Raw genomic sequence first — 13,376 nt, forward strand, 5'->3', positions numbered from 1 at the left:
ACATTCACTCAAGTCTGATGGTAGGAAAGAAAGAATAAGGAGAATGAGGAGAGAGACAGAATAAGGAAGGGGAGAGAGAGAGAGAATACCTTGGTGTAAGGGTTTCAGTTTGAGAGTACCAGACCAAAAGCATGTGGTTAAATCCCTGAACAGACTACCTCATGCTGAGAAAGTCTAAATTGTTGTGTGAATAATCAAGGAAAACCATCAAACTCTCAAAACGAGGAAATGGGGAGGGGGGGGGCGGAATCAAATCTACAGATGTGAAAATAAAGGGAACGCAGACTGGTGTTTGAATATTGTACAGTGATGATGTGTAATTATATTGATGAGAAATCTTTTACTGATGTTGTACATAAACAGTTTGGTTTAATCTATGTTTTCTTAATGTTCAGTAGTAACACAGCTTGGTTCATAACAGTTGAGTCCCTGATATCAGGATCGAAGATGTCACAGAGTGTCTGTAGGAAATTCTTCTAGGCAGGATATTAAACAAAGATTGTTGTTCATATTTATACCAATGATATGAACACAACAAAGAATCTAATCCTGCAGTAGGAAATTATGGAGCTAAATAGAAAATTTGCAAGGAGGATTTCAAAAGTTGCTTTCTCCAATTGCTCCCAGTACTGTGCACTACAGAAATGGAAGGTTAAAGCAGATGACTCTATGGCTAGAAAGATGGTACAGAAAAAGAGGTTTAAATTCCTACAGTATTGGGACTGACTCCATGGGAGTTGGTACCTGTATAAATTAGAAGGGCTAGACTTCAAGTGAATTCACGTGATCTGAATTCCTTGTGGCAAATTTTGCTGGTGATTGTGGAAGCTATAAATTAATTCTCCAGGAGCGTGGAAACCTGCAGAGTATTAAACAGTGATATCAGGGTGCACAAAATACTGGCAGAACCAGACATCTTGAAAATAGAGAACACTAATAATTGGAATGAGAGAGAAATTAAACTTTATAAATCAAAGTTACACTTCATTTATGTAAATACAGAGAATATAGTAAATAAGGTTGACAAACATCCTCCCTGGAACTTTATATGTCCTAATCAGAGCACCTCTCATCTTTGTGAACTCAGATCGAATACAGGCTCAGTCAAAACAATCTCTTCCCAAAGTCCAGCCATGCTGTTATCAGCTTAATGAAACTAGTCTATGGCAAGTAATAACTTTTCTTAGCAGGGAGACAAAATCTCCCTGCAATACTCCAAGTGTTTACACCAAAGCTCTATATAACTGCATCAAAACATCTCTTCTTCTGAACTCAAAATCCTCTTGCAATGAAGGCCATTACCATTTCCCCTCCAAACTGCTTACTGCGTCTGCCTGTCTACTTTCACCAACTGGTGTACATGGACGCCCAGATCCCTTCATACATTTGCACTTCTTAATAGATCACAATTTAAATAATATGCTGTTTTTCACACCAAAGTGCATAACTGAACATAATAGTGTGAATATAAAATTTGCTGAGTGATAGGAAACATAGTAATTGCAAATGCATATCTTTCAGACTGGGGGAAGGTTTGTAGAGGAGTTCCCCAGGAGCCTGTATTCTTACACTTACTTTTCCTGATTTGTATTGATTATCCAGATCTTGGACTGCAGGTGATAATTTCCCAATTTACATATGATACAAAACTTGCAATCATTGTAAACTATGAGGACAGTGTACAACTTCAAAAAGGACATTACCAATTTGAAGTAGTGGTGGGATCAGTGAATAGATGACCTCAGTTTATATGTGCTTTCAAGTCTTCAAACATGATAGAAAGTGGAGAGAGTGTCAAAGCATACAGCATCTTAGGCTTTATTAATAGTACCACCACAGACTACCAGAGCAAGGAAGTTATGCTAAACTTGTGTAAGATACTAGTTAAATACTGAGGCTGTAGTATTTTGCACAATTCTTGGTACTACACTTTGGAAGGATGGCAACACATTGAAAAGAGTGCTGAAGAGGTTTACAAGGCAGTTCCATGCCTGAAAAACTTCAGTTATGAAAATAGGCTGGTGAAGTTGGAACTGTTTTCCTTGCAGAGAACAAGGCTAAGAGGAGATTTGATTGAGGTTTTTAAACTCATTAAAAAAGAGTAGACAGAGAGAAAGTGGTTACACATTTGAAGTGATTTAAAGAAGAAACTTTCTCTGTATAGTGAGCGGTTTGAATCTGGAATGCACTCCTGGAAACATTTTGACAGAAGGTTCAATCAAGGGATTCAAATGTATATTATTGCTTAAAATATCATCTAATAACCATCGGTGCTATAGGAAGAAGGTAGGAGAATTTACAATTTGGGGGGCCAGTATCAAATGATCATCTTCTGCACTGTAAAAATTCTGAGTCGCCAAACTTAACTCCATCTACTTTAGTTGTGCCCACCCAATAGATCAAGTTCCTTTACAACTTTCAGCACCTAGTCACATCTTACAGTGTCACTTGCAATCTTACAAATCAGGCTCCTTCATCAAAATCATTTGTATGTAACAGAAGCTGAGGTCCCAATCCAAATCCTTGAGTACTCCAATTACATCCTGTTCAATATGGAATTAACTCTTTATCCTTCATCTTTGTCTCGTATTTACCAACCAATTACCAACCTTTGTCAGAAGGTTATTTCCAGTTCCACTTGTTCTCAACTTTATTAACATAATCATTAACACACAACCTGATCAAATGCTTTTTGAAAATTCATACACACAACAATCAAAGATGTTTTCACTATCATGGAAATGATCGCTCCAAAAAATATGAGTTTAGACAATCCATTTTAAAAACTTCAATTAACTTTGTATATAAAAGTAGTTAAGACCTGACTGATTCATGACTTGCAGCTATAACATTATAGCCCCCATGGCAATCTGAAACACAATGTTAAAACATGTGGCCAAAGATTTATATTGTTAAACAAAGCATGTCCAGGTACCTTGAAAAAAAAAATCCCATCTTTTCATGAAAAATAAATAAATAATACTACCATAGATATCAAATAAAGAAATGATCCAATAATAGCAAAACACCAGAAACAAACTTGTTTGAATTATTTTTTGTAACGTTAAAAAAGTACATCACAAAATAGAATACACAGCTATAAAACGGCTGCAGATTATTTAAGAAAATAGTGTGAATATATAAATTCTACAGTATTTACCTCAACTGATACATATATTTCAGAAAGCAGGTTTCAGTTGCTCCATCTCATTTAAAGTATACTATACAGCCAGTGTCCATATTAAGGATTCATGATTAAGACTTAAAGGATTATTACAAATAATTACATACTTCAACAGCAATGAACTCCATCTGCAATCGTTTCATCAAGTGAAAAGTTGAGCAGGAAATGAACAATATCAATTTATTTATTCAGATCAGAATGTCTAAATGATATACTGATAATTTAATTTCCACATTTGATTTGTGTATATATACACATAAACACATACTCATACATATATACACAAAGTAGTGCTGTTTTACATATATAAAGTCTGTCCATTGATAATCATGTTTGGATTAGTATTCAGTTAATTTAAATGTTTCTTTCAGTGTTTCCCTACTCTGCTGAAATATTTTATACCCCAAACCATTCTGCCTGCAAACACAGGAACAATCTGCAACATATGTTCTCTGCTCCTTTCCATTTAAAACCATTTTAAAAAGAAGTCAATATATCATTAGCTATCTGGAGATACATTGCGCATAATCAGAAAATGACAAAAAAAACCTGCAGATATAAATCCTAATTAAACTGGTCCTAAAACCCAGTGCAGCCCAGCTCAAAATTTCCAACTAAAAGTACAGAATGTGTTAACCATAATCATTTGGTTTTAACTAGAAAGACATTCTCTGCTATTTAATATTTTAGAAACTCTGGGGTGAGGGGGAATAATTCATATCAACACATTAGATGCATGTGGGTGTATTTTAAATTCAAAGGGTAAATTAATTTATTATTTTACATGAAAATTTATTTTGTACAAATTATCTGTCATGATACACCTGGTCACAATTAAAAGTGATGCAAAATCTTCCACTAAAAATATAGAACATTCTGTGGTTTACTGTTGTAATTAGCATGTTTTCTTTTACTTAGCTGAGGTACCATGGCACTTGTCTCCATGCACTTTTCAACATTGCTGTGCAAGCATAGCTAGAAAATACATTATTACAATTGTTGCTGACAGATCTAACTGTCTGGGTAGGCTTAAGGGAAATGTAGTCCAAGTACTTTTTAAAATATAAATTACTGTATATGAGATCACATGGGAAAATTCTCAGCATACTCTTGGATTTTAGATCGAAGAACTGCACAAATATTGCTGAATAAACCTATTTTAAAACAAATACAGGTCATGATTATATGATTAACAAATTTCAGGATCAACCTGGGTAGTGAAAAGATAGCGATGAATTACAAGTCAATTCCTCAAAAATCTTGTAAATGTGGAACTTTGTAGAACATCACTTAAAATGTAGACTTCAATCTACTGTAGGAATGGGTTCAAATCTCAATAGCTGCTGGCACTATTGAAAACAGACAGTATTTCTTCAAGCAATTTTAACTGAAAAAAACTGATGCCCAGTTTTGGGTTGCTTGTTTTAACAAACTTTGTAAGTTCTAGTAGCTACATGTACTGGGAAATACCAGTGTGTGCTTAGTTCGGAAACATTTAAAATTAGAAACCTCACCCAAAGTTTTAGACTCTGCTAGAAACTTTTCTACTGTATCACTTCGAGCAGATATATTTAAATGTCAGAGATGATCTACTTTAACACTGTTCACATGACTTTTAAAAAGGACAGCCAGTCTTAAAGCAATACTGATTCTGGTATGGCTCTTCTATCCATCTGACGCTTTCCATAATGTTGGGGACCAAACTGGGTTGTATTCGGATATTTTATTTGTGCATGTGAATCAGGGTATGGTGAAGTTCTATTATATATATTGCTACCAGCTACAGGCACACCTTGGTAGCTAAACTCTGGAACAGGACTCTGCTGTGCATTTCGAAAGCTGGGTGATCTTTGCATATTTTGTCTGTGCCTAATGTCAGTTCCTGCATTCCAGTGTTGTTCATATTGCTCTTGCCTTCTTTTGTAATGCTGTTGGTATTCTGGAGAATGCTGCTGTATACTTTCAAATGGAACTGGATGATTCACATAGCTGGTGGTAGTCACTGAATCATATTGTTCACTGTGGTCTAAAGGCTGTGAAGGAGCTCTGAATGGCTGTGAAGAATTAGAAAATTGGTGACTCATAGTGAAGGAATTCATTCTACCCTCTTGGTAGTCTGGCAAATGTGCAGGCTTCGTACCATACTGCCTATTGTCATAATTTGTTTGAGAACCTGGCATATTGTAACTATATGGTGGCAACACAGCTATGTCTTTAGCTCTGGTAGGTGAGTGCTGTGGGAGGCTACCGTGGTACCCAGGAGGGTTACTGTAGGATGGTGGCATAGAAGGTTGCCGCTTTACTAAAGATCTTTGGTTGGAACTTATTGATCCTGAATGAGTCCTTGGAAGTCTAGCTTGAGAGTTAGCACTGATATTGCTTGTATTGTTTGGTAGTGGTGCTGCTAATAGTCTTGAGGGACTATTATTTTTTAACATTGCTTCTTGAGAGATAGATTGATTTCGCACTACCTCAGGTTCTCCCTTTTCCATCATCACCTCGGCATGATTTTCATATTCATGATCTACTCCAGGAACATTGTCATATTCTGAAGCGTTGGAGTCTCTCTTTGTTTCGTCAACCTCTATAATAATGGCCTTCCTTCTAGACATCAGTGACTCCTCTGCAATAGATGGAGAACTTTGGGTATTATAGCTTCCAGTCCTGCCTTTGCCATTCACAGAATATTCTGAAGTTGATTCTGATATTTTTAAGCCTGAAGGTTTGTTCCACTTAGGGGCAAAATCCTTCTTGACAGTTGGGTTAGCATTTGTGTTCTGGTTAGCAGTAGCATTGTTAAGTTGTTTAGGGTTATCATGTGACAATGCATGTTGTGGTGGGAATCCATGTTGTTTTTTTACATCAAGATCTGGCAGAACTTTCACTTTGCCTCCCTGATTTTCCATGAGGTCAACCTTTTGTGATTTAACATTTGGCTTTTCCAAAGAGCTCTTTCCATGCCTGTTGTCAGGTTGTTTCTCCTGCAATTTCTCTTGTGATGCCTTTTTGTCCTTTCTCCTTGATGCTGGAGGCCCTACTTTAGCTGTGTTGTTTTGTCCATTGATCATGTGATTGACAACAGCTGGTTCTTGATGCTCCACTGGTACCTGGCCAAGTGATTTCTGTGGAAATTCTTCAGGTTTACCTGAAAATGAATATTGAAGAACATATTGAGAAGAAAAAAGATATTCTATTTTCAAACTCACATTTTACTTTGATAGGATTGATGGTTTGTTTGCATGCAAATGTTAACAGATTGCAAATATCTAAATCAATTAACAGGAAAAGCACACACAAGATTAAACCTTTGCAATAGTGAACACTCACACTGAAATTAAGCTTATTCTTTCCTCCTCCCTCCATCAGAACACTAAATTCTCAAATACTTCAAACATTAAGTTGCATCTCTACATCTTTTATCATCGGGAATGTTTCAATCATGTCCTTAATTTTATACTTACTTTATCAAAGTTAATACACAACATGCTGTATTTAAACGGTTGAAAACAAAGGTTCAGAGTCTTTCAACTGTCAACTGTACAACTATATTGAATTGCATTGCAAAACGTGCTCTTTAAAATAATGGGGACAGTTTTCTTTGGCTTTCGGGAAGTTTGTATTGTTCGCATCAGGCTTATCAAAGGCAATTGACAACAAGGTTGCACGAGTAGCATTATTTGATCAAATGTACTGCTGTAAATTAGGAAGTACAGTAAATCCTGAGATTTTGTTCATTCTAAATCATGGAGGGATATCATCATTCAAGTTCAATCTAGCTTGACTAATATCAGGCTGCACAACATATTTAAAAACCACGTGACATAAGTCTTTACACTTGTGTTGGTTTAGTTAATTCTTAACAATCAAATTGCTATCGTTGACCTCCATGTCTAGACAAGTCAAACAAAAAAAAATCAAATAAGCTGGGAATCCATCTTTGAAAGTTATTTACTGGTCCCTTGTGCAAAATACAGAAATAAACAAAAATACTATTGAACTAAAAACCTTTAAGAATTAAAAATCTTTAAGAATTTACTGACAAAAGGCTGTTTCTAAAAGAGGGTAGCAAAACTGTAAGTAGTACAGTTTTGATGGTAACAGTTCCTTATTTTAAGGTACTGACTATTTTGGCATCAAATTGCGTTCATCAGATAAAATGCATCTCCAGAAAGTAAGTCCAAGGGAGCAAAGAAGTTTAATTCTAACAGACAATACAAATGTTTCATTAAGTTGGTAATACATTCAATTCTGCTTCATCGGTTTCACAGGTCAGTGCAACATCAAGGGCCGGAGGGTCTGTACTATGTTTTATTCTGCACCGTTCTATGTTTTATTCTGTTGCAAAGGTTTGTATACAGAATCTTCGTGAAATTAAAGGCAGCCTTAGTGAAACCAAGGCTGACAACATATTGAGGAAGTACTGCATTGTCAAAGAAGGTATTAATGATTTTCCATCTGTCTGGTCAGGGGGCTAGATGATCAGGCATGATCCATGGCTTTACTTAAGTGCTCTGGGATTCAAATAAATGTTCATCATTGACAGGATACACAATTCATGGATCTCAACGCTTGTTTGTGGAATGAGATGGAGGAGAAAGGCTGCTGTGCTTGCTTAAGTAAATATCACTCAATTCAAAGTAACTTGGTTTGCGGAGCACTTTTTGAATACTTCAATATAACTTTTATATTTACAAATATTAAATAAATTATCTGCATTATTGCAGTTCTTTACATCAGTTCTGTAAGTAAATGTTACAAGAGAACACTATGAAGAACAACCAATTTTCTTATTACACCTGTGGCTTTGCCTGACACAAAGTAATATTAGATCAGATAAGCTGGAAGCACATACTAACATTTTATAAAGTGTTAAACTTAATGGAGTTTGGCAACATAGCGCGTCAATTAACTGGATAACTGCCTCATCTCAGGCAGACAACGCACAGTAAAACCAAAGAGGTAGTGAAAAGAAAAATTAATCCATCTTTGGTCCTTTCAACATCTTTTTGATGATAAATTTAAAGTGATGATTATGGATGAACTCCAAATAGATCATTTTAAGGAAGTTGGAAAAATTGGTTTGAAGTTTACAATTGTAATGATAAACTGTTGGCTTTCACTATAATTGTAAACCAGAAACCAGTTTCTGGCATCAGCATATATAGCTGAACACAAATCCAGAAATCACAGAATCCCTACAGAGTGAAGAGAGACCATTTGGCCAATTGAGTGAACATCAACCTTTTGAAGAGCATCCCACCTAGACTCAGGTCCCCATAATACCCCTGTAATTCTGTTCGCCGAGCTGGGAATTTGTGTTGCAGACGTTTCGTCCCCTGACTAGGTGACATCCTCAGTGCTTGGGAGCCTCCTGTGAAGCGCTTCTGTGATCTTTCCTCCGGCATTTGTGGTGGTTTGAATCAGCCGCTTCCGCTGGTCAGTTCCAGCTGTCCGTTGCAGTGGCCGGTATATTGGGTCCAGATTGATGTACTTATTGATTGAATCTATGGATGAGTGCCATGCCTCTAGGAATTCCCTGGCTGTTCTGTTCAGCTTGTCCTATAATAGTAGTGTTGTCCCAGTCGAATTCATGTTATTTGTCATCTGCGTGTGTGGCTACTAAGGATAGCTGGTCATGTCGTTTCGTGGCTAGTTGGTGTTCATGGATGCGGATAGTTAGCTGTCTTCCTGTTGTGCTATGTAGTGTTTTGTGCAGCCCTTTCATGGGATTTTGTACACTACAGATGCCTAAGGGAAAGACAACGGAACGAGGACATGCCACAACCCAAAGGACTAGCCACACTACCATACACCAAGAGCATTTCCGAACTGACAGCCAGACTCCTGCGACCACTAAGACTCATAACACCACACAAACCAACAGCCACTCTCAGACAACAACTCACCAGAACGAAGGACCCGATACCCAGCATGAGCAAAACCAATAATCATACCACCAGCAGACAAAGGCAGAATAACGGTCATCCTGGACAAATCAGACTACATCCAAAAAGCGCAACTATTTGCAGATACCAACACCTACCAAAAGAGGGAGTTTGACCCCACCCCACAGCTCACTAATAGGATAAATAACACTGAGGAACCTACAAAAAAAAACGGACAGATAACCAGGTTTGACTTACAAAGAATGAAACCGGAAAGCAACAACACCCCCAGATTCAATGGACGACCTAAAGTGCACAAACCAGACATCCCACTCAGACCTATAGTATCACTACCAAGGACACCATCACACAAACTGGCAAAAGAACTACAGCAGAAACAAACACCTGATCAGCGGATCCAGACACTCTATACAATCAACACAGGAATTCTTGGACATTATCAGAAACATACACGTAGACAAGGAAGAAACCATGGTCTCATTCGATGTAACGGTACTGTTCATCACTATTGACAAAACCCTAGCCAGAGAAACAATAGCCAACCTGCTGGATATACAGAACAGACAACAGGACGTTGAACCTATCAACAAAGACAGCATACTCAAACTACTGGACCTGTGCCTCACAACACACTTCACATTCATCAACCAAATATATGAACAAATCAACGGCACACCCATGGGCTCACCTATGTCTGGACTCATAGCAGAAGCGGTAATGCAAAGATTAGAACAAACAGTCTTACCACAAATTCAACCCAAACTCTGGGTCAGATATGTGGATGACACCTTTGTAACCATTAAAAACACAGAAATAGAGAACACACACTGGATCATCAACGCCACACTCACAGGAATCCGATTCACTAGAGAGGAAGAAAAGGACAACCAACTCCCATTCCTAGACGTGATTGTACAGAGAACACCTAACGGAGAATTCACCACAAAGGTATACAGGAAAGCCACTCACACAGACCAAGTCCTGAACTATGAAAGCAACCACCCCAACACACACAAAAGAAGTTGCATCAAGATATTATTCAAAAGGGCCACAACACTGCAGTACACCAGAACTGCAAAAAGAGGAAGAGGAACACCTATACAATGTATTCGCCAAAAATGGATACCCGTGCAATTTCATCAACAGATGCCTAAGGGAAAGACAATGGAACGAGGACATGCTACAACCCAAAGGACTAGCCACACTACCATGCATCAAGAGCATTTCCAAACTGACAGCCAGACTACTGCGACCACTAGGACTCATGACAGCACACAAATCAACAGCCACTCTCAGACAACTCACCAGAACGAAGGACCCGATACCCAGCATGAGCAAAACCAATGTAGTGTACAAAATCCCATGCAAGGACTGCACAAAACATTACATAGGACAAACAGGGAGACAGCTAATGATCCGCATCCATGAACACCAACTAGCCACGAAACGACATGACCAGCTATCCTTAGTAGCCACACACGCAGATGACAAATAACATGAATTCGACTGGGACAACACTACTATTATAGGACAAGCCAAACAGAACAGCCAGGGAATTCCTAGAGGCATGGCACTCATCCATAGATTCAATCAATAAGTACATCAATCTGGACCCAATATACCGGCCACTGCAACGGACAGCTGGAACTGACCAGCGGAAGCGGCAGATTCAAACCACTACAAGTGCCGGAGGAAAGATCACAGAAGCGCTTCACAGGAGGCTCCCAAGCACGGAGGATGTCACCTAGACAGGGGGCGAAACGTCTGCAACACAAATTCCCAGCTCAGCGAACAGAACCACAAAAACAAGCATCCGAGCTACAAATCTTCTCACAAACTTTGAATATCCCTGTAACCCTGTATTTTACCATGGTTGACCCACCCATCCGGCACATCCCTGAGTACCATGGGGCAATTTAGCATGGTCGATTCACCTAACCTGCAGTTCTTTGGACTGTGGGAGGAAACTGAAGCACCTGAAGGAAACCCACAGAGACAACGGAAGAACATGCAAACTCCACATAGGCAGTCACCTGAGGCTGGAATTGAACCTGGGTCCCTGACAGAGGCTGTAGTGCTAACCACTGGAGTGCGCCCTAACAAGGAAATCTTTATCTGACTTTGCAAGCAAATATAAACAAAAACCCACTATCACTGGACCAGTGATTTACTACTCTTTCACAGATTGCACTGAAGTCATCCCAGATGACGACCTTTAGATATCATTTGAGATGACATTAACTTCCTCTTATATGTCGCAAGTTTGCTGTGAATGTTTACACGGAAAAAGTTATGCCTGGTTGAATAATGTCATAGTCATAGAGATTTACAGCACTGAAAAAGGCCCTTCACTGACACCACCTTGGTCAAAACAACCACCTGACACTTCTAATCTCATCTTCCAGCAGTTGGCCCATAGCCTTGTATGCCTTGGTATCACAAGTGTATATCTAAATACTTATTAAACAGTGAGGCTTTCTGTCAGTGAATTCTAGATTGCTTCAACCTTCTGGGCTTCACATTGCCTCCAAACCTCTGTCCCCTTACCTTAAATTATGCTCACCTCATCTCTCTCGGCACCAAGGTGAAAAGTTCATTCTTGTCTACACTTCTCAATTTTATTTGTATCAGTCTTGATTCCCCCCTGTCTCCTCTCTTCCAATGGAAACAACCCCAGTATACCCAATAAAAACCAAACGAATTGCAGATGATGTAAATCAAAGTATATCCAATTTCCTTTCATAATTAAAAGTCTAGCCCAGACAACAACCTGATAAATTGCCCCTGCACCCTCTTCAGTGCAATCACATCCTTCTTAAAAGGTGGATTCCAGAACTATACCCAATATTCTAGTTGTGGCTTAACCAACACTTCTTAAAAATACAATTTTAAAAATATAACTTCCTTCCTCTTAAACTATATACTTTGGCTTAATAAAGGCAATTATCCCATGTGCCTTCTAAACAACTTTTATTTATCTGTCCTGCTAACCTTCAGGTCGATTGAATGTGCAGATCAAGCGGGTGTCTGATCCTAAGTGCTTCGAGGGTGCTACTGTTTATCATATGTTCTGTTGCCCAGACATGTGTAAGGGCTTAAGATGTACAAAATCATAATTACTGTTGACCAATCTCTATCCCAATACAAATATTTTATATTTGTGAAATGCAAAATCTCAGCATGATAAATATTCACAAGCTTTAATAGAAATTTTTTCAAAGGATATTTCAGCTTCTACTTTATTCACAAAAGTGTATCTTAAACTTTATTTCATTCTATAAAATTCTTTAGAAATGAATGATAGCGAATGTACTTGAGAATTTGAGTATCACTTTAAAAAGATTCCCATTACATTGTACCTTCTCAACTCTCACTCATCAATACAAATAACAATTAAGAAAATATCCAATATGCAAGACAGAAGAGTGCTCTTTAGTTGGTAAGTGGACTCTGGTAGAGGCATTGATTATAGAGAATGCACCCATTAATGATGATTAATGATTAACTGCCAGGCTTTGTTTAAATTTTAAAATCAGTTAAGTTGACTCTGATCGGTGAGGATATTGCCCTGAGAAATGAACGAGTGAAGGTTGATACCTATTTTGTTGAGTTGAAGTACAGTCTGTTTATATGCTTTTTTCTGGGTGCATTGAATAAGGCTCAATGTTTTGAGATAGATATATATCTATATGAATGTAGGTTTGCTCACTGAGCTGGAAGGTTCATTTTCAGATGTTTCATCACCATAGTAGGTAACATCTTAAGTGAGCCTCTGGATGAAGCACTGGTGGTTTAGTCCACATTCTATTTAAGTGCTTGGGTTTCCTTGGGTTGGTGATGTCATTTCCTGCTCTTGTTCTCAAAGGATGGTAAATGAGATCCAGGTCAATGTGTCTGTTGTATAGTTCTTGTTGGAATGCCATGCTTCTGGGAATTCTAGGACCCAGACAGATACCTGGCGACTATGGCAAGGACTGAAATGACATCACAGGTTCTAAAAAGAGACAGTGCAAGATAGCCCTCCCAGATCGTCTCAATGCCTTCTATGCTCGCTTTGAGCAGAATTTCGGCAGACAGGTGAACACCTATTCCGACAAATCCTGACAAACCTATCCCAACAATCACTGCATCAGAGGTCAGATCAGCTTTTGTGTGGATCCAAGGAAAGCGATGGGACCAGATGGAGTATCAGACCATGCACTAATAGCATGCACAGATCAACTAGCAGAGGTCTTCTCGGACATCTTCAACCTCTACCTGCAGCAAGGCACTGTCCCTGACTGTTT

The 13,376-nt window shown here is 38.4% G+C and overlaps 1 protein-coding gene across 4 annotated transcripts in view; it reads right to left on the bottom strand.

Annotated features, from left to right (window-relative positions):
• Window positions 1-3,084: 3,084 nt before the first annotated feature.
• The window catches only part of usp6nl (USP6 N-terminal like), a 252,354-nt gene continuing 242,062 nt past the window's right edge, over window positions 3,085-13,376 (bottom strand). For all 4 annotated transcript variants that reach the window (XM_060842684.1, XM_060842686.1, XM_060842685.1 and 1 more), the window contains one exon: window positions 3,085-6,329. In XM_060842684.1, coding sequence (XP_060698667.1) covers window positions 4,819-6,329 — 1,511 coding nt within the window. In that variant the 3' untranslated portion in view covers window positions 3,085-4,818. The remainder of the gene's footprint in view (window positions 6,330-13,376) is intronic.

This window comes from Hemiscyllium ocellatum, chromosome 23 (assembly GCF_020745735.1).
Source record: "Hemiscyllium ocellatum isolate sHemOce1 chromosome 23, sHemOce1.pat.X.cur, whole genome shotgun sequence".
Lineage (NCBI taxonomy): Eukaryota > Metazoa > Chordata > Chondrichthyes > Orectolobiformes > Hemiscylliidae > Hemiscyllium > Hemiscyllium ocellatum.